The sequence below is a fragment of the Suncus etruscus genome, chromosome 6, assembly GCF_024139225.1.
Source record: "Suncus etruscus isolate mSunEtr1 chromosome 6, mSunEtr1.pri.cur, whole genome shotgun sequence".
In the NCBI taxonomy this organism is placed as follows: Eukaryota; Metazoa; Chordata; class Mammalia; order Eulipotyphla; family Soricidae; genus Suncus; species Suncus etruscus.
Window position 1 is genome coordinate 50,818,364 of NC_064853.1, and position 22,289 is coordinate 50,840,652.

The following is a 22,289-nucleotide window of genomic DNA, read 5'->3' on the forward strand; positions in this document are numbered from 1 at the left end:
ACCCCATATGGTCCCCTGTGCCTGCCAGGATGGATTTCTGAGCACAGAGCCAGGAGTAAGCCATGAGCACCTCTTGGTGTGACCCCAAAACAAAACAAAACAAAAAGATGTAGATCTGTGCAAATTTGACCATGAAAAGGGCACAGCTTCAGGCTTGATGGGCTCCCAATCTAAGTCGAACACCAAGTTCCACAAACTGGTGGGTTGAGCCATTAGCCTTATTACTTGGTGACACTGCCCAGCCCACACTGTCTGCATGACTGGTCCTACATAGGTAAGTTACTAAGCCATGGAGGATTGAGAAACAGATACGGGAAAAACTTGCTGGGCAGGAAGCAGGAGATAAAGGCTAGAGTTACTGAAATGTGGTCTGAAAAAAAAAGTGCTCTGAACAAGGAGTTGAGATCAGAGTTCTAGTCCTGGTATGAATATATATTAGATCAGCTTGCCAAAGAACCTTCTCTCTCCTGCATAAACATTTTCTTTACTGTCTTTATTTAAGGGCTGGAGTGATAGTACACTCCAGTGTGTAATACACTTGCCTGGATTTGAACCTGGGCACAAAGATGGCCTCTTAAGCTCTTCAAGAATGAGCCCTGAGGGGCTGGAGAGATAGCATGGAGGTAAGGCATTTGCCTTTCATGCAGGAGGTCATCGGTTCGAATCCTGGTGCCCCATATGGTCCCCCGTGCCTGCCAGGAGCAATTTCTGAGCCTGGAGCCAGGAATAACCCCTGAGCACTGCCGGGTGTGACCCAAAAACCACAAAAAAAAAAAAAAAAAAAGAATGAGCCCTGAGGGCCCGGAGAGATAGCCTTGCAAGCAGCCGATCCAGGACCAAAGGTGGTTGGTTCGAATCCCGGTGTCCCATATGGTCCCCCGTGCCTGCCAGGAGCTATTTCTGAGCAGACAGCCAGGAGTAACTCCTGAGCACCGCCGGGTGTGGCCCAAAAACAAACAAACAAAAAACAAACCAAAAAGGATGAGCCCTGAGCACCACTGGGTGTGGCCAAAAAAAAAAAACCTACAAAAATCAGGATAGAAGCAAGGCATTTGCCATGCATGCAGTTGACCCCAATAGGATCCTGGTACTGCATATGTATCTCCCCAAGCACGGCCAGGTGTCACTCCTATGCAAAATCAGAAATAGTCCTGAAGGGCAAGTTGCCTTGCCCGGGGCCAACCAAGTTCTGATCCTAGGCATCTCATCCTATGATTCCCTCCAAGTTTACCAGAAGGAGTAATTCCTGAGCATAGACGAAGGAGTAATCCCTGAGCACTACAGAGTGTAGGCTATCCCCCTCTCAGGAATAGTTCCTGACCACTACTGGGTATGGTCCAAACTCCCACCCCAAATATGTATTACTTAATTCAGAGCCAGGAATACAGACACATATATACACATATCCCACCACACTCACAGAAAATACTATATGAAACATCTTAGAAAGTACAATATGAGAATGGAATGATAGTATAGTGGGTAGTGTGCTTGCCTTGCCCATGACCAACCCTTGAATCGTTGGCATCCCATATAGCCCCCTGAGCCCAAGAGAAGTGATCCCTGAGCACACAGCCACCCATAATAAAAAAAAAAAGATAGAAAAAAAGAAAGGTGTAATAATAACCATGAAATCACCCCTCAAACCAAGAGTTAGAAAATAACCATTAATTGGCAAGCTTGCATCTGGTTTTATTTTTTGGTGCCAGGGACTGAACCTAGGTCTCATTCATACATGTAATAGCATGTATGTACAATTCTACCCCCCACCTTTTCCTTTTTTTTTTTTTTTTTTTGGTTTTTGGGCCACACCCGGTGACGCTCAGGGGTTACTCCTGGCTATGCGCTCAGAAGTCGCTCCTGGCTTGGGGGACCATATGGGGCGCCGGGGGATCGAACCGCGGTCCGTCTCCTAGGCTAGCGCAGGTAAGGCAGGCACCTTACCTCGAGCGCCACCGCCCGGCCCCCCACCTTTTCCTTTGACACACCCAGTGATACTCAGGGTTACTCTTGGCTCTGCTCTTGGGAAATCCTCCTAGCAGTGCCCGGGAAGACATTATGAGATATCAGGAATTGAACTTGGGTCAGCCATGAACAAAGACAAGTGCCCTATTTGCTATACTATTCTATCCACCACCCTCTCTGGCTTTCTTTTTCTTCCTTTTTTTTTTTTTTTTTTTTTTTTTTCTTCTTCTTTTGGGCCACATCCACCAGCACTCAGGGAATTACTCCTGGCTCTGAGCTGAGAAATTGCTCCTGGCAGGCTCAGGGGACCATATGGGATGCTGGGAACGAACCTGGGTACATCCCTAGTCGGCCACGTGTAAGGTAAATGCCCTGCTGCTCTGCTATCTGTCTGGCCCCACTCTTTTTTTTTTTTTTTTAGGGCCCCACTTCTTATCTAATTTCGTGAACCCCAAGCAACATTTTTTTTTGGTTTTGGGGTTACACCCAGCAGCGCTCAGGGGTTACTCCTGGCTCTGCACTCAGAAATTGCTCCTGGCAGGAGCGGGGGACCATATGGGATGCTGGAATTCAGCAGGACAGATGCTGCCATCTGTCCTGAATCGGCTGGATGCAAGGCAAATGCCCCTACTGCTGTGCTATCTCTCCATCCAGCCACGCCCTCCCAGCAACTTTTGATTTTAATTCTTTTTAACCAGGTAAAACATTATACTGAGGGAAATAAAAAAAAAATCCCTGTGTCCCAAGATCCTGAATAGAGGGGCCCGGGAAATACTCTGCAACTGGACAACTACAGAGATGAATCCAGCTGTCTGACAATGGGAAGTCATCTCCATTCTGCTCTCAGGTGTCTTCTCTATAAAATGGAATAAAGTTAGGCCCAGAGAAAGAGAGAGTGCATTGAATAAGGTACTTGCTGAAGGACATGGCTAATTGGGTTTTGATTCCTGGTTCCCTGAGCATCACGGGGTATGACTCCAAACTCCACCCCCAAAAATAAAATAAAAATGTCTTGAATCTCTTCACATAAACAATACTTAATAAAGAATATAACATTGCAGAGTTTGTTTCTTGGATTTTTTTTTTGGTTTTTGGGTCATACCCGGCAGTGCTCAGGGGGTTACTCCTGGCTCTGTGCTCAGAAAACTCCTCTGGCAGGCACAGGGGACCATATGCAATGCCGAGATTCAAATTACTGTCTGTCCTGAATTAGTTGCATACAAGGCAAATGCCCTATTGCTGTGCTATCTCTCCAGCCCCTTAGTTAGTTTTTTATGGGGGTGCCACACCCAGTGACAGTCAGGGGTCCAACCAGGTCCGTCCTGGGTCAGCTGCATGCAAGGCAAGCACCCTACTGCTACACTATTTCTCCGGCCCCAAGTTTGTTTGTTTGTTTTTTAAGTTATTTTATTTTATTTTATTTTTATTATTTCTTTATTTGCTTTCTAGGCCACACTTGGTGACGCTCAGGGGTTACTCCTGATTATGCACTCAGAAATCGCTCCTGGCTTGGGGGACCATATAGGACACCAGGGGTTCGAACTGCGGTCCGTTCTAGGTTAGTGTGTGCAGGGCATTTTAGGTTAGTGTGTGCAGGGCAAGTACCCTACCACTGCGCTATTGCTCCTGTCCCAAGTTTATATACTTTTTTTTTCTTAATAGGAAAGGGGGTCTCCCAGGCAAGTCTCTGGGGGCCAAGGCCACTTCTGACAACACTGGCTTGGCTGTGCAGGCCCTACCAACTTGTACTATCTCACTGGTCACAGGAAGATCTTTTTTTTTTTTTTTTTTTTTTAGGAAGATCTTTTAATTTTAGGCCATACCCGGCGGTGCTCAGGGTCACTCCTGACTCTGCACTCAGAAGTCACTCCTGGCAGGCATGGGGGAACATATGGGATGTCGGGGATCAAATCTGGGTTCATCTTAATCGGCAGCATGCAAGGCAAACACCCTACTGCTGTGCTATTGCTCCAACTCCGATAAAGATCATTTTAAATTAAACACCTCAACTCTGTTACCTATTGTGAGACCAGTTTTCTGGAGCATCTTGTTGAGTGGTAAAAAGAGAAGTTCTGAGCAAGCCCTAAGAAGCCAATCCTGGGCCCGGAGAGATAGCACAGTGGCGTTTGCCTTGCAAGCAGCCGATCCAGGACCAAAGGTTGTTGGTTCTAATCCCGATGTCCCATATGGTCCCCCGTGCCTGCCAGGAGCTATTTCTGAGCAGACAGCCAGGAGTAACCCCTGAGCAATGCTGGGTGTGGCCCAAAAACCAAAAAAAAAAAAAAAAAAAAAAGAAGCCAATTCTAAATGATGAGTGACTGGGACCATCTTTCCCTCTTCTTCCCCTGAATCTTTCCAAACACATCCTTACTGTGTTTCTGGCTCAAACACATGGCTTAGGAAGGCTTTTCTTATCTGCTGCAGACCTGTGTTCCTGACAAGTTATCAATGCAGAGCTACTAACTGTACCTGGGGTCCAGCAAGCCTTGCTCCACTCCCCAGGCCATCTCTTTCACAGCATTGCTGATCTCATGACGGGATGTATATGCAAAGCAGACATTCAGGAAACACCTAGTAAAGCAAGAACAGAATCACATACTATAAGAGAAGGAACCAAGGACTATAATCACTATAATCACTCACTCTTCCTGGAAGAACAAACACCTACCAAGTGACATCCACTGACATTTAACAAGTCGTATCCACTGCCACCTCTAAAAGGTGAAACCGTGAAGTTCTTACGTTCTCAAACTTTCTTGGAATAAAATGTTTGTAATAAGAAAAATAGTAAAAACAAAAAACAAAGGTTGTAAAACACTGGTTTGTTTTGCTGTCTGTTCTCTTGTATGACTTTCCCTTTTCGTAGTGCTGCTTTGTGTAGAATGTCCATTGGCAACAGTTACCCCATGAGGCACAAATTGTACTGCTGGTCCCACAATGCTCCGCCCACTCCCACAGTGACACAACACAACTCTGATGGGCCACAACACGGTGTCCCGACCATCTGCATCTGTAATTTCTGGAAGAAAAAAAAAAGGGGGGTTTCATGCAATAAAACTGCATTGGCTACATTTTGTGAGATTGGATGACCTTTACTAGCAAAACTGATAGACATAAAGCTGAACAAGTTCTGTATTTAGTTATATGTGGTTGAATTAGGGTGGTTTTTTGTTGTTCTTTTTTTGTTAAATTCTTAAATAAACTGGCTAAAAAAAAGAAAAAAAATGATACTCCCAATCTTCTCATCCCTATTGCCAACAGTTTTCAAGGAATACAAAACTCACTGTGTGGTCATCTACATGGAAGAAAATAAACGTGGGCCTCTTTTGTTTGTTTGTTTTTGAGCCACACCTGTTGGCACTCAGGGGTTATTCCTGGCTCTGTGCTGAGAAATCATTCCTGGCAGTCTGGGGGACCATATGGGATGCCGGGAATTGAACCAGGGTCTGTCCCAGGTCAGCTGCATGCAAGGCAAACATCCTACCACTGTGCTATCTTTCTGGCCCAAGGGCCTCCTTTTTAACACTGTGCACAAAAGTAAAATCAAAATGGATCTAAAACCTTCATATTAAACCTAAAACTGTAAGGTACATAGAGGAAAATGACACTGAAGCTAAAGGCAACTTCAAGGATGAAACACTATTGACCAACCACGTGGGTGTAAAGATAAACAAATGGAACTATATTAAATTAAGCTTCTGAAACTCAAAAGAAATGGTGACCAAGATACAAAAATTGCCTACAAATTGGGAGAAATTGTCTACCTAATATCCATCTGATAAGGGGCTAATATCTAAGATATATATATATATATGGCACTGGTAGAACTTAACAAGAAAAAAATCATCTAACTCCATCAGAAAATGGGAAGAAGACATAAATAGAAACTTCCTAAAAGAAGAAATACAGATGGCCAAAAGATATGTAAAAATGCTCCACATCATCAGGGAGATGCAAATCAAAACAACATCTCACCTCACACCACATACCACAAAGACACCAAAAAGAGTAAGAACAACCAGTGCTGGTAAGGATGCGGAGAATGGGACTCTCATTCACTGCTGGTGGGACTGTTGAGTGGTCTAGCCATTTTGGAAATTAAGGATATGTCTTAAAAAAAAACAACTAGGGCCCGGAGAGATAGCACAGTGGTGTTTGCCTTGCAAGCAGCCGATCCAGAACCAAAGGTGGTTGGTTCGAATCCTGGTGTCCCATATGGTCCCGCGTGCCTGCCAGGAACTATTTCTGAGGAGACAGCCAGGAGTAACCCCTGAGCACCGCCGGGTGTGGCCCAAAAACCAAAAAAAAAAAAAAAAACCAAAAAAAAACCAACAACTAGAAATTGAGCTCCCATATGACTAGGCAGTAGCACAACTGGGAATAAAAACACAACACAGAAAAAGCACCTGCTGCACTGGGGGCCTTGATAGGCTCCCAGCCTTCCCCTCTTCTGCCCCGGCCTCCAGGCCTTCTGGGGTGGCAGCCCAGGCAGCCAGACAAGGTGGGTGTGGGAGGGAGGGTCCTTTCTGGATGGGGTCCCAAGCTTTCCCCGCCCTTCCCCCAGCTCTAGGGTGGAAAGGGCACAGGGTGTAGGGCGGGCGGATCCTGGCTTCCGGCTCTCTTTCTATCCTCTCTTGAGCTGGAGGCTAGCTCTAGCTGGCATGGGGTTTGGGGAGACCCCATGTGAAAGGCCTTCTCCCTAACTTGGGTGCGCTGGGAGCCTTGATAGGTCCCCAGCCTTCCCCTCTTTCCCTCCAGGCCTTCTGGGTGGCAGCCCAGGCGGCCAGAAATGGTTGGTCCTAACTTCGGGTGTGCTGAGATTTGCTCGGTTGCGCTGTTTGTCACTGGCAATTTCTGACCATTCTGCATATGGAAAAACGCGCGGGGGCTAGTGCCCCCACGCACTGCATGTATTAAGAGTATTCCTTATCTTTATGTTATGTTTTGCGTATCCAGAATGTACATTTTGTATTCTGCCCTTTCCCACACCCCTACAAAGCTCATTTTTACTCCTTAACTCTCTCACCACCCCCAAACATCACTAACCCACATTACTCATTTTAAGTTCAGTTCTGCACAATCCTAATCACAGACCAAAGCCGTGCATTGTGTGTAACAACTCCAAACTGTTTCAAAAGACATAAAAAGGACACGTATTTCTTTAGAATATTTTGTGTTTTTTCTCTGACAGCTAAAAGTTTTTCTAAATATTCTCTTATACAGTGACGATTTTAACCACTTTTTTTTTTTTTTTGCTTTTGGGTCACACTCGGCTGTGCTCAGGGGTTACTCCTGGCTGTCTGCTCAGAAATAGCTCCTGGCAAGCACGGGGGACCATATGGGACACCGGGATTCGAACCAACCACCTTTGGTCCTGGATTGGCTGTTTGCAAGGCAAACGCCGCTGTGCTATCTCTCCGGGCCCTTTAACCACTTTTTATCTTCTCTTTATGAGCTGTTCAACAAGGAATTTTGGTGAAAGAGTCCCCCAGGTTAATGCTTATGATTGAACCATGTCATGGGGATTGTTGGACTTGTTCTTATGGCCCCCATATGCGCCAATAACGCCACGTGGCATTGCTCCTTTTTTGCATAGGCACATTAAAATGGGAAAATACTGGGCCCTGAGAGATAGCACAACGGTGTTTGCCTTGCAAGCAGCCGATCCAGGACCAAAGGTGGTTGGTTCGAATCCCGGTGTCCCATATGGTCCCCCGTGCCTGCCAGGAGCTATTTCTGAGCAGACAGCCAGCCAGGAGTAAGCCCTGAGCACTGCCGGGTGTGGCCCAAAAACCAAAAACCAAAAAAAAAAAAAAAAAAAGGGAAAATACTATACATACAAATAAGATCCTATCTAATAGAGATTGGAACACACAAATCTTGTAGTGCAAAGGGACCTTATACCCTGAACATTGACATAACGACCTAGCAGACCTCAGAAGGAAGGGCATTTTCCATTCACCCCTGAACCAGGGAAGCCATCCACGAAACATCCAGGAATGTCTATAACATCACCTGGAAGCAATCCTCTACCACGGAAGACCCTACCACTGCTCAGACAACGACCTGCTCAAAAGAGACTTCCCTTAACACTGAGAAGACTTAACAACAACAACAACGACCTGCTTACAGGACAGGGCTCTCTGCATTGCCCTTTAATGGTGAGGTGAAACGAGAGGACACTCCACATCCTGACTTCAATGTAGGATATGCAGATTCAGGATCTTTAATACAGAAACATGATACCAACAACAGAGACTGTATGAAAAGTGTGTTGGCACTACAGACAATGTCTTGGATTGGCCGATCTAGCTTGCCTGGAGCCTAGAGTTGGTCTTATGCCAGGAAACTTCAGGGGTAGGGTCTCTTTGTATTTAGGCCAAGGTTATTCCTTTCCATGCCCCTCATATTTTGGTGGGCCTATGCAAACAACAATTGCCACTCTAACACTGTTTTTACTGTGCTCCTTTGACTCTAATCCTTAAAAAAAAAAAAAAACACTTAAAATTTGAGGTTAACTTAAGCTAATATGCATGTACATGGAAATGTAAAAAATACTATGCCTCTAATGTTTAAGGAGTTATGTAAGTTTTATGGCTTTAGACTGCCTTGTGTGCTGTTAAGAAATATTATAATGTGTTACAATCTGGGGACTTGAGGGACAAAGTAATTGTACATGGATTCTGTTTTATTTATCTTAATGTTCTTTGGCTGAAAGTTCAAAATTAAGATATCAGCAAGGGGACTTCTTCTGAGAATTATGTTATGGGTGATTGTCCTTCCACTGTAACTTTAATTTGTCCTCTTTCTTTGCATCTTTGTTCTCAAAATTAAAAAAAAAGAAAAAAATTAAAAAAAAAAAAAGAAAAAGCACCTGCACTTCTATATTCACTGAAGCACTTTTCACAGTAGCTGGAATCTAGAAATAACCCAAGTGCCCAAGAACAGATGAGTAGAAAAAGAAAATGTGGTACATTCACATAATACTATGCAGCAGTTAGGAAAAATGAAGTCATGAAATCTTTTTTTCTGTTTTGTTTTTTGTTTTGTTTTTTTTTTGGGTCACTCCTGGCAGCACTCAGGGGTTACTCCTGGCTCTATGCTCAGAAATCACTCCTGGCAGGCTCAGGGGACCATATGGGATGCCGGGATTCAAACCACTGTCCTTCTGCATGCAAGGCAAACACCCTACCTCTGGCCCCATGAAGTCATGAAATCTGCCCATACATGGATGGATATGGATATTATTATCTTGAGCAAGATGAGTCAGTGGAAGAGGGACAGAATGATTCCACTCATATGTGGGATATAGTAATAATAATAATAATAATAATAATAATAATAATAATAAAAGTATTATAATAATATCCAAAGACAACAGAGATGAGATCCAGGACTAGTCAATGGTAGGAAGATTGTTGCAGAGAGGGGAGAGAGCAGTTAGGGCAGAGAAGAGACCGCTATGACAATGACATATATTATATTCCATAGCCACACAATATGAGGTCTGATAAGTGAACTGTTCCCCTATGCATCTGAACTACTACCACCCACTGTGTAAAGGACAGAAATGTCTTGAAACATCTATCTTCAAAGATAGCGATGCCACAGCTGTAGCATTCCAACTCATTCTGTTTGTAAAAAAAAACCTGAAAAAAAAAGAAAAAGAAAAAAAAAACCTGAAGTACATGGTTAAGGAGGAAAAACTGACATAGTGCACACATTTAAATTTGGCTTTACAGAACCATCTCTGATCTGCCCTGCAGATGGAAGGAAGAAACTGAAGAATTCACATCCACCTTCATTGTCTCCTGTACAAATGCAGGCCAATACAGGCCCAGGTTGGCTCCCTGAAAGTAGCTGCCATTAAAGATAAACAGAGGTCCCCAGGAAGAGAAACTCTTTTTTTTTTTTTTTAGAGCCCAGGGCAGGTGTGGAGAGGGAGGGGGAGAGGAGAGAGGAAGGGGAGGGGAGGGGAAAGGAAGGGAGGGGAGCTGAGAAGGAAATATAGGGGTAGGAGAATGGAGGGGAGGGGAAAAGAAGGGAGGGGACGGGAGGGAAGGGAGAGAGGAGGAGAGAAAAGGAGGGAAGGGGAGGAAAAGGGAGAGGAGGGGAGAGAAAAAAGGGGAAGAGAGGAGAGAAGAGGGGAAAAGAGGAGTGAGAAAAAGAGGGGAGAGGATGGGAGAGGAGAGAGGAGAGAAGGGAGAGCGGAAGAGAAACTCTTGAACACTTACTTATTGTAGTTCTTGGTAGCCTGCATAGCTTGTGCAATCAGCTCCTGGAGATCCAAGGGCAATAAATGCAGATCCCCCAGAACCCGGATACATACTCCATGCTTCTGTAGTTTCTCCCTGATTGGGGAAAGAAGGCAAGGCTGAGCATCTGAAGAGTCCCTGTGCACTACAGAAAGACAGAGGCTGAGAAGATTAGGATTCTCAGTTTCTGGGGCTGGAGCAATAGCACAGCAGGTAGGGTGTTTGCCTTGCACCCTTGGTTCTATCTCCAATATTCCATATTGGAATATTGCCTTGGTTCTATCTCCAATATTCCATATGGTCTCCTTTGCCTGCCAGGAATAATTTCTGAGCACAGAGCTAGGAGTAACGCCTGAGAGCTACTGGATATGATCCAAAAACAAACAAACAAAAGATTCTCAGTTCCTAGCTTGTGATAGCTTCACTGTGTAATGGGCATTGCTTCCCAAGCACCACACACACAGCCCTCAGCATTCCAGAAAGGAGTTCATGACATTCCCTCCATTCTGCAGCAGAAACAAGAGACTCTAGATAGGCTAGGAGTGGCCCAAGGCCATACATCCAACAAGTGCCATGTCAGGACAATAGTCCAGTGTCTGTTGTGTGAATCTCTGCCTATGCTATTTGTTTGCTCCTTTTTGACAAATGGAAAATAACTTTAAAGACAGGAGTTGTATGATTAGTTCTTTTCTATGTTCAGTTGAAATATACTAATGATAACACCTAAATATCAATTTTTTGGGGGGCTGGAGAGATAGCATGGAGGTAAGGCATTTGCCTTTCATGCAGAAGGACTGTGGTTCGAATCCCGGCATCCCATATGGTCCCCCAGTGCCTTCCAGGAGCGATTTCTGAGCGTAGAGCCAGGAGTAATCCTGAGCACTGCCAGGTGTGACCCAAAAACCAAAAAAAATAAATAAATATCAATGTTCTTATTTTTTTTTTTTTTTTGGTTTTTGGGCCACACCCGTTTGACGCTCAGGGGTTACTCCTGGCTATGTGCTCAGAAATCGCCCCTGGCTTGGGGGGACCATATGGGACGCCGGGGGATCGAACCGGGGTCCTTCCTTGGCTAGCGCTTGCAAGGCAGACACCTTACCTCCAGCGCCACCTACCCGGCCCCAATGTTCTTATTTTTTTTGGTTTTTGGGTCACACCTGGCAGCACACCAACTTTCTGCATGCAAGGCAAACGCCTTACCTCCATGCTATCTCTCCAGCCCCACATGACCCATATGTTCATCCTACACCAACACCACTATAAATTTCCCTTTTACAGAATGAGGCACAGGGGGCTTAAGTAATCTGCTCCAGATCAGAGAGCTGGTGAGTAGGGCAGAATTTGTGCCTAAGGAGTCCAATTGCAGAGCCTGTCCTTATAACATCACATCGCCTCCATACAGCCACTCCCAAACTCTTCACAGTACATGCCAACTCAAAGCTAGATTCTCTCACCTGGAAATATTATGGAAAACAGAACATCTCATGATTGGAAATAGGAGCTTAAAAAGGACACTGTAGGGCTGGGCTATCTTCTTCTTTTAGGACTTCATGGTCACTTTCCAAAAGGGTTTTCTCTAGTCCTGGTGGATCAGCACAGCCTTGGCAGCACCTCGGCCACACTTTGACCTGTTAGAAACCACCAAAGCAGCTTCCTGTCTTGCAGTGGCAAGGACAGTGGCTCTGGACTCACACAGGTATGCCTGTTGGCACCACTAGTCTGAGTCCTGGTGACTTATGGGGAAGTCCAAAACTTATCAGCTCCCACTTTCCTCATAACAATGCACTCCTATTAGCTTTCTCACAAGATAATGTGAATGAGAGAGAATTCCTGCTAGGGTCAAGTAAAAACTTACAAAAGGCTTAGAGTAAAGTGCCAAAATATCCAAACACTTGAACTGTGCCCCATCTCTAGTCATGGGGTGGGAACTTTTGAGTCTCATGTGTTCTGTAAGGGACCAAGAGGGCAAAGTCTAGGCCAGAGTTTAACTACCCTAATGCATCAGAGAGAAGCAAGACTAACCAACTACTCTGACACTGACCCACGGAGGGGAAAGAAATGATAGCACTGGGGGCCAGAGTGATAGTACAGTGGATAGGGAAAACAAAAACAAACAAAACAAAACAAAAACTACAGCACAGTCCTGGATGCAGCTCTGTGGGAGTTCTATGCCCTGCTCTTGTTTTTTGTTTGTTTTTTGAGCCATACCCAGTGACATTCAGGGGTTACTCCTGGCTATATGCTCAGAAATCGCCCCTAGCTTGGGGGACCATTTGGGACGCTGGGGGATCGAACCACAGTCTGTCCTAGGCTGAGACGCCTTACACCCTGCAGCACCACTTCGGCCCCAATGCCCTCTGTTCTTGAAGCCTCCGGGTCCAGTATGGGGAGGTGCCAGGCAGAACAAGTACTGCAGACTCGGGCAGTCCCAGCTAGAGAAAGCACCACAGGCTAAAGCAAACAATCCCCATTAAATGTCCACCCATTTTGCAACCCTTTCTGGACTTGCAACTGCTAATGAGGACTAAGCAAGAACAAACTCTTCCCAGAAAGGTTTCTTAGGCACTGCCTATCTCTTCCAAGAGAATAAGCAGGAGACAGAGTAGCTTTTGTTTAGAGATGTCATAGCAGAAAACAACTTTCTCAACGTTTCTTTCATTCTACATTCTTGATCACAATGTATGGCCTGGGGTAGATATGATGAATTCCTCCATCTCCTCAAATCAGCGGCCCCTTTCAGAGAAAGGAAAGGAAACACTACTTCAAAGAAACCAGAGTTCTGGCTAGTAGGAGCAGGATGAAGATCCTTAACTAAGCCTTGGAGTGAGATGAGGGCAAAGAGGAGGCGGAGGGGTGAAGGCCGGGCTCTCCCCTCCGACAGCATCTTACTGTTCTTCCAGTAAGCGGGTGAACTTCTGCCGGGCCAGATCCATTAGCCCGTCTACCTCACTCTTGGAGCGTTTGAAGTTCTCAATACTGAATGCGTAGACCGTCACCTCTAGGATGCCCAGGTTCAAACACCAGCGCAGAGTCTGAGAGAGGAGAAGACAATGAGCCAGGGTACAAGAAAGAGTGGGGAAGGAAAGTAAAAGATACTTTGCCCCAAATCCGTGTCTAGGATTGGAAACAGACTATTCTCCTGAAATCTGGGTAAAGCCGGGCTGGAGAGACAGGATCGACGTAGGGCATTTGCCTTGCATGCAGAAGGACAGTGGTTCAAATCCTGGCATCCCATAGGGTCCCCTGAGCCTGCCAGGAGTGATTTCTGAGCATAGAGCCAGGAGGAATCCCTGAGCACTGCTGGGTGTGACCCAAAAACAAACAAACAAAAAAATCAATCTGGGTAAAGCTAAGGTAACATGAGTGTTCACCAGAGTAATGAAGCAAATATGCAGAAAGCCACCAGCCGAGAAACTGAAAAATGTAAACTTGATACTACTGTGCTAGTACCATTGAGATCTACTGGAAAGGGAATTCTGTCTCTATCATGCATATCATGTGCTTATTATGTGATCACAAGCAAATCATTCAATCTCTCTGCGTATCAATATCCTTATTTATAATCTGGGATCAAGACTTCACAAGGTGGTAAAAGAACAATATAAAAACTTAAGAACTATTCAAACTATAGTTTAATTATTCTGGTATACTGAGCAAATGATGAGCTAAAAATTAAAAGCTGGGTTGGAGCAATAGTACAGTAGACAGGACAACTGCCTTGTATGCAACCGAGGCCAACCTGAATCCAATTTCTGGCATCCTGTATGGTCACCAAGTGTGCCCACAAAATCTACCACATCCCCATAAAATAAAAAAATAAAAGCAACAACAAAATAAAAGATGTCATTTTAATTTTGTTTGTTGTTTTGGGGCCACACCTGGCAGCACTCAGGGGTTACTCCTGTCTTATGTGCTCAGAAATCACTCCTGGCAGGCTCAGGGGACCATATGGGATACTGGAAATTGAACCCGGGTCTGTCCCTCGTCAGCCATGTGCCTCTCTCCAGCCTCTTAATTTTGTTGATTTATTTTGGATTAGCAACTGCTAATGAGAGCTAAGCAAGAAGCAGAACAACATAGTGATGTTCAGAACACCATATGAGATGCCAGGGGTTCTTCCATTCAGAGTTAAGGATCAAAGTCCCATATCCTAGCCCCTACCAGATGGAATGGCCGCATCCCTTGGTTGGCCTCATACAAGACAGATCCATCCCCACCCCTTCACTGCTACCTTTGATGACTGTTAAAGTAGGATACAAAGCATTCCAATGGGGGTAAGGGGAGCTAAAGGTACTAAATCAGTTCATACAGCTGCTAAGGGTTTGAGTGCATGTTTTGAATTAGAGCAGTGTTTCTCAAATAGTGGAGCGTGCCCCCTTTGGGGCTCAGTAAAGGGGGGCGCATTTGATCTCGGCAAATACTGTCATAACAAGCTAAGCCCCGTGTTTATGTCTCTGTATGTCTCTGTAGCTGAGAGTTGCTGTGTCCTGCTTCAAACCCTGCTTCGAAAAGCTATGCATTGCAAAACGTGCTTATCGTAGCCATTAATCCAGACATCACCCCTGATTTAAAAAATCAGCTCAAGGAGCCAGGGAGATAGCACAGTGGTGTTTGCCTTGCAAGCAGCCGACTCAGGACCCAAGGTGGTTGGTTCGAATCCTGGTGTCCCATATGGTCCCCGGTGCCTGCCAGGAGCTATTTCTGAACAGATAGCCAGGAGTGACCCGAGTGCCGCCGGGTATGGCCCCAAAACAAAAACAAATAAAAAAAATCAGCTCAGGGGGTTGAAGAGATAGCATGGAGGTAAGGCGTTTGCCTTGCATGCAGGAGAGGTTCAAATCCCGGCATCCCATATGGTCCCCGAGGCTGCCAGGAGCGATTTCTGAGCGTAGAGCCAGGAGTAACCCCTGAGCGCTGCCAGGATTGACCCCCCACCAAAAAAAATCAGCTCAAGGGCTGGAGAGATACCATAAAGGTAAGGCGTTTTCTTTGCATGCAGAAAGACAGTGATTCGAATCCCGGCATCCCATATGGTTCCCCGAACCTGCCAGGGGTGATTTTTGAGCGTAGAGCCAGGAGTAGTCCCTGAGAGCTGCCAGGTGTGACCCCCCCCCCAAAAAAAAAACAAAAACAAATAATGCACGCATACACACAACAAAACTCAAATGTAATCCAACATCCAAAACATTTGTCCTGAATTTGACTGCCTACACTCACCTCAGACAACTTGTTGAAACCTTGTGAGTGGCCCTCTTGTCGTTCCACCTGGCACTTCTTGGCATAGCGACGGTTCCCATCCATTATAAATGCAATGTGTCTGGGCATCGGGCCTAACTGTGAAGGGGGAAGTGATGAATACTTCAGATACTCCCTGGGATCTGGGGTGACACTGTACCCAAGCCGATTGGTTGGAGTCTATATATAACCTTGAAGAGGCTTATTTTGAAATTTTTTAGTCATTATTTCGTTACTTTTAACCCAATGAAAGTATATAAAGCACTACTAAGTCATATATAAAACCTTTATTTACTACCCTTCAGATATGATGAGCTCTTTATATGTCACCTAAATTTTTGGCTTAAAACCCTATAATCTTTTCTATAAAAGATTGTTTGCTTTGGAGTCATACCTGGCAGTACTCAGGGCTTATTCCTGTCTCTGCACAGAGGTATCTCCTGGTGGTTCTTGGGCAACCATATACGTTGCCAGGGATTGTAAAGGATTGGCCACATGCAAGGCGAGTGCCTACACACTATACTTTAGGCCCAATATCATCTTCATAAAAGTATCATCTTGATAAAAGTAAAGCTCAGAGGCTGAGTGGTTCACAGAAGCTCCACAATTAAGAAGCAATGTGGGGCCCGGAGAGATAGCACAGCGGCGTTTGCCTTGCAAGCAGCCGATCCAGGACCAAAGGTGGTTGGTTCGAATCCCGGTGTCCCATATGGTCCCCCGTGCCTGCCAGGAGCTATTTCTGAGCAGACAGCCAGGAGTCACCCCTGAGCACTGCTGGGTGTGGCCCAAAAACCAAAAACCAAAAACAAAACAAAAAAAAAGAAGCAATGTGACCAGAAACTCCTCACCACCACTTTGGTGTCATGAGTTTCCACTCAGAAGGGAAAGAGAGGACACTTATGATAAAAAAAAAAAAAAAATGTATGCAGAGGGCATTCTGCATATAAGATATAATTCCAGGGGCTGGAGAGATAGCATGGAAGTAAGGCGTTTGTCTTTCATGCAGAAGGATGATGGTTCGAATCCCGGCATCTCATATGGTCCCCTGTGCCTGCCAGAGGCAATTTCTGAGCATAGAGCCAGGAGTAACCCCTGAGTGCAGCCAGATGTGACTCAAAAACAAAAACAAAAAATGATACAATTCCACAGGGTTCAGTATGCGGGCATAAGTATGTGGGTCTTATTATGCTAGATTTTCTTTTTGGGCCACATCCAGTGATGCTCAGGAGTCACTCCTGGCTATGCGCTCAGAAATCGCTCCTAGCTTGGGGGACCATTTGGGACGCTGGAGGATAGAACCTGAGTCCGTCCTAGGTTAGTATGCACAAGGCAAACGCCTACCACTTGTGCCACTGCTCCGGCCCCTATACTAGATTTTCTTTTCTTTTCTTTTTTTTGGTTTTCGGGCCATATCTGGTGATGCTCAGGGGTTACTCCTGGCTCTCTGCTCAGAAATTGCTCCTGGCAGGCATGGGGGACCATATGGTATGCCGGGATTCGATCCACCATTGGTCAGGGGTCAGCTGCTTGCAAGGCAAGCATACCATTATGCTCTCTCTGGCCCCCTATGCTAGATGTTTATTCTTTTTATTCTTCCCTTTTTTTTTTTTTTGAGGGATATGCAGAGTGGGAAACTATACCCAGCAGTGCTCAGGGCTTAAACCTGGCTCTGTTCATAAACCACTCCTGGAAGGCTCAAGGGATCATATGTGTTGCCAAGGATTAAACCAGGTTGGCCAAGTAAAACATGGGTATCTTTTTTGGTGTACTATCTCTGAATTTTCTAATTTTACAAGTGGTTCAAACAACTGAAGTTTAATAAAAATTTAAATTTTGGGGCTGGAGAGATACTCCTGGCTCTGTGCTCAGAAATTGCTCTTGGCAGGCTCAGGGAACGATATGGGATGCTAGGATTCAAACCACCATCATTCTGCATGCAAGGCAAATGCCCTACCCCCATGCTATCTCTCTGGGCCCAGGATTTTAAAAATAATTCCAATTCATGTTATGGAACCTGTACTTCCTAACACATTTCTGCAATGGTTCCTTAAGGAGTGACTTCCCTACTGACCTGGAGATCACCTATCATTTGTGCATATATTTATGAGTGTGTGTGCATGAGTAAAGTGTGTCTACCTGACTAAAGAATTCACTGATATCTGCTGCTAGACAGTCAGTGGCTAATATACAAAGAAAAGCCGAATAGTGCTAATATTAACACCTGTTTCATGCAGGTGTTAACCATTGTCCTAATTCCTAAAGAAAAAGTTGAGGAATATTTGGGAATGTCAGAAATACTGAGTCCTCAAGTAGCTGAAAGACACTTCCAAATAGTAGTAAATAAGAACAGTTTCATTTATTTCTTAAAAGCGTAATCATAGGTTTAATTCATGTGTGTTCAGAGTACAGACCCTTAGTCATTTTGCTGTAATACTCCACCAGAAAAAGAGTAATTGAGCTTGAAAGATAGTACAGCAGGTAAGATGTTACCTTGCATGTAGCCAGACCCAGCAGATTCTCTCTCCAAGCCCTGCCAAAAGTGATTTCTCAACCAAGAGTCAGGATTAAGCCCTGAGCATATTTGGGTATTCCTCTCCCCCAAAAGAATAGCTATCCTATCTAAATTTCAAGAACAGTACTAAGAATAACAGAAGGACCAGGAATAGGGCTCTATGGCTGGAATATAAGGTTGGTGTGCTGGAGGCCTGAGTTTGATCCCTGGCACCCCATGGTACCCTATCCTAAGTGTTGCCAGGAACAACACTTTGCCACTGATAATTGTGCTCCCTTCCCCCCCCCAAAAAAAAAGAACAGAATAAAATAACACACACACAAAACTCAGGAAATAAAAAAACAAACAAACAAACAAACAAAAATGCTGGAAAGTAAATTTAAGTCTTTATAAGGAAAACCTAACTCATGCTGCACAGTGATGCTGGAAATATAAACCTGAATGTTACACTGCAATTCTTTTTTTTTTTTTTTTTTTTTTTGTGGTTTTTTTTTGGGTCACACCCGGCAGTGCTCAGGGGTTATTTCTGGCTCCAGGCTCAGAAATTGCTCCTGGCAGGCACAGGGGACCATATGGGGCGCCGGGATTTGAACCGATGACCTCCTGCATGAAAGGCAAACGCCTTACCTCCATGCTATCTCTCTGGCTCCTACACTGCAATTCTTAAGAGCCTCATCCCATTTTTAAATTCCACTTAATGTCACTGATTTCTCAACTCTAATTACAAAACTTGGCACGAAATTACTCAAGTCCCCCAAAGGCAAATCAATCAGTGCTGTGGAACTATATTATTCCTCACCTTTATAATGTTGCCACAGAAACGTTCCCAAATAGATAGCTCTCCTTCCTTGATCCATGACATAGTTCCTGGCCCGGAATTGAACACAGAAAGAAAATGACAGTGGTCACGTAACCCTAGATTAGAAAAGGAGAATCAGATGACACCCACATTTTGCAAACATTTATGGCAGACTGAGGTCAGATCCAACGGGGCTGTAGGAACAGTCAGTATCGGCAACCAAAGACAATGGACTGAGAGCCTCTGTTCTAGAATTTGTAAAATAGACATAGAGAAATGAATGATAGATAACAGACATATAGGATCGAATCCTCACATTCTTTTCCTTCGTCTCTGCATTGGTTACTTTGGGCTCCTTCCGTCTCCCACCTTCCTCCCTACCACTTACCAGTCAGCTCAGCCCTTAAGGTCACGAAACCCTTCTCCCCAAAAAACGTCTTCCCTTCCCCGGGGCCTCCCCCACCCAGTCACCTCTCTGGCCTTTCAAGGCACCTCCTGGACCGCTGCGCCCCAAGAGCTCTCTCCTAACTGCTCCCAGAGGCTTAACACTTCCTCATGACGTGGCGCGGGGAATATACGTCATCGCCGAGCGCCGAGCACGCCCCCGCCGGCCTCACGAGATGGGCGGGGCCACGCGGGAGCGGCTGGAATGGACTCCTCGCGCTCCCGGGCAGTGGAGTGCGCTCACGTGACCGCGGGGCGGGCCGGGGCGGGCGCACTGGCTCCTAAGGCCGCAAAGGGCCGGGGTTGGCGAAGGCGCCCTCTAGAGGCCACCCCGGGGGCACACGGCTTCCATGCAGGGACGTTTCAATGAGGCCTGCTATTCCTGCTATTCGCCCACTTCAGAACTGCAAGGGTTTTTGGGCTAGTGGTGACTGGAAAAGGATTGTACTGGACTTTAGAGCTCTGGTACGATTCTTAAAAATATGTCTGCTGGGGCCGGGCGGTGGCGCTGGAGGTAAGGTGCCTGCCTTGCCTGCGCTGGCCTAGGACGGACCGCGGTTCGATCCCCCGGCGCCCCATATGGTCCCCCAAGAAGCCAGGAGCAACTTCTGAGCGCATAGCCAGGAGTAACCCCTGAGCGTCACAGGGTGTGGCCCAAAAACCAAAAAAAAATATGTCTGCTGGGGCTGAAGAGAGCACAGCGGGGAGAGCGTTTGCCTGGCACTCGGCCGACCCGGGTTCAATAGCCAGTACCCCATATGGTCCCTGAGCCTGCCAGGAGTGATTTCTGAGTAACCCCTGTGCGCTGACGGGCGTAACCGCCCCCCAAATAAATGTTTGTCTTTATTGCATTTCATCGTTTGTCTCTAACCTCTCACAAACCTATTGTCTATTTTGTGCAAGGTGCTGTAGGCTTGATACTCAGATTTGGGGATTTGCAAAGTATCAGGGCCTTGGGGGCTGGAGTGGTGGCACAGACGGTAGGGCGTGTCTTGCACGCGGCTGACCTAGGACGGACCGCGGTTCGATCCCTCGGCGTCCCATATGATCCTCCAAGCCGGGAGTTATTTCTGAGCACAGAGCCAGGAGTAACCTCTGAGCGTGGCCCAAAAACAATCCCCCAAAAATTGCAGGGCCTACTCAAAAAAATAAAGGCATGGGGCCCGGAGAGATAGCACAGCGGCGTTTGCCTTGCAAGCAGCCGATCCAGGACCAAAGGTGGTTGGTTCGAATCCTGGTGTCCCATATGGTCCCCCGTGCCTGCCAGGAGCTATTTCTGAGGAGACAGCCAGGAGTCACCCCTGAGCACCGCCGGGTGTGGCCCAAAGACAAAAATAAAGGCATTATTAATGCAAAAGATTTGTAATTCATTTTTACAATAAAAATGTAAAAAAATTAACATCTAAAAAAAGGCAGAACCTTTTTTTGGAGGGGGGGCGGTAGTGATAGCACGAGTAGGGATGAACCAGGTTCAATAATCAGCATCCCCTATGCCCTCCACCCCAGCCTGCCATAATTACTTCCTGAGCTGCCCTGGTTGTGGCCCAAAAGCAGAAAACAAAGCAGGACAGGGGCTAGAGATAGCACAGTGGGCACTCTTGCCTTGCAGGTGGCCTACCGGGATTGGATTCCCTGGCAGTAGTCTCCCAAATACCAAGAATAACTAACTCCTGAGGATCGCTTGGTGTGGCCCAAAATTCAAAAATAAATAAAATAAAAAAGCAGGATCAGGGGCCAGAGTGATGGCACAGTAGTAGGGCGTTTGCCTTGCACGCAGCCAGTGGTTCGAATCCAGATATCCCATATGGTCCCCCATGCCTGCCAGGATCGATTTCTGAGTGCAGAGCCAGGAGTAACCCAAGTACCTCCGAGTGACTCAAAAACCAAAAACCAGGGCCAGAGAGATAGCATGGAGGTAAGGCGTTTGCCATTCATACAGGTCATTGGTTCCATATGGTCCCCGGAGCCATTTCTGAGCGTAGAGCTAGGAGTAATCCCCTAAGCACTGCTGGGTGTGACCCAAAAAAAAAAAACCCAAAACAAACAAACAAAAAACCCCAAAATAGGGGCCGGGTAGGTGGCGCTGGAGGTAAGGTGTCTGCCTTGCAAGCGCTAGCCAAGGAAGGACCTCGGTTCGATCCCCCGGCGTCCCATATGGTCCACCCAAGCCAGGGGCGATTTCTGAGCACATAGCCAGGAGTAACCCCTGAGCGTCAAACGGGTGTGGCCCAAAAACCAAAAAAAAAAAAAAAAAAAAAAAAAACCCCAAAATACCTCCAAAAACTTGCAAAATTTTCTTGGAGCTGAAATGATACAGCAGGTAGGGTGTTTACCTTTGCACATTGCTGACAGAGGTTTGATCCCGACATCTCATACTGTCCCCTAAATCTGCCAGGAGTGACTTCTGAGTGCAGAGCCAGGAATAACTCGAGTGTCACCCGTGTGGCCCAAAAACAAGTTGCAGTGTTAAAGGAAGATACAGCATTGGTTCATTATGGCTTCCACTTACTGATAAGGGTTTTGCTTGGATTTCTTTTTTTGATGGGGGGTGGTAGTGACACATGATACCTGCTGGTGCCAGGCTTACTCCAGAATCTGCGCTCAGCGTATCACACGAGGTACAGGGATTTGAGCCAGTTGGAGACATACAAAGCAACTGCCCTACTCTTACATCTCTTGAGCACAAAGAGTCACTTATAACAGAACAACATGATCAAAGAAAGCTCTAGAAATGGGTACCCATAAAGACTTTCACTTTTATACCTCTTCATCCTGGTAAGTTTCCACTTTCATTTTGTAGTTAGTTCATTGACAGCATTAGTTTGCAGTTCCCATGGTCAGCTTTGACTTGCTGGCATTCCTGGAGAGGTTATCAAAGCTTTCTTTGATCCCCAGCACATAGCCAAAAGTAATCCCAGAGAATAGCTGAGTATGGCCAAATAATAATTACATATAGAGACCATGTTTCTCTGATAATACTTATTTCCTTCCCTGCATATTGTAAGAGGGGAGCTAAATGTTCATAGGCATGCTAAACTCCTAATCCCCTCCTGAATGCGGAAGTTTTCAAGGAAAGGAC

General features: G+C 45.8%; 1 protein-coding gene across 1 annotated transcript in view; it reads right to left on the bottom strand.

The window, feature by feature from the left end:
• DHDDS (dehydrodolichyl diphosphate synthase subunit) overlaps positions 1-19,359 on the bottom strand; it is a 42,255-nt gene extending 22,896 nt beyond the window's left edge. Inside the window, exons 1-6 of the mRNA XM_049774937.1 lie at positions 19,238-19,359; positions 18,767-18,834; positions 15,438-15,554; positions 13,110-13,252; positions 10,200-10,316; positions 4,435-4,536 (exon numbers count right to left, since the gene is read on the bottom strand). Of these exons, the coding sequence (XP_049630894.1) occupies positions 4,435-4,536; positions 10,200-10,316; positions 13,110-13,252; positions 15,438-15,554; positions 18,767-18,829 (542 nt within the window). The 5' untranslated portion in view covers positions 18,830-18,834; positions 19,238-19,359. The remainder of the gene's footprint in view (positions 1-4,434; positions 4,537-10,199; positions 10,317-13,109; positions 13,253-15,437; positions 15,555-18,766; positions 18,835-19,237) is intronic.
• Between the last annotated feature and the right edge of the window lie 2,930 nt (positions 19,360-22,289).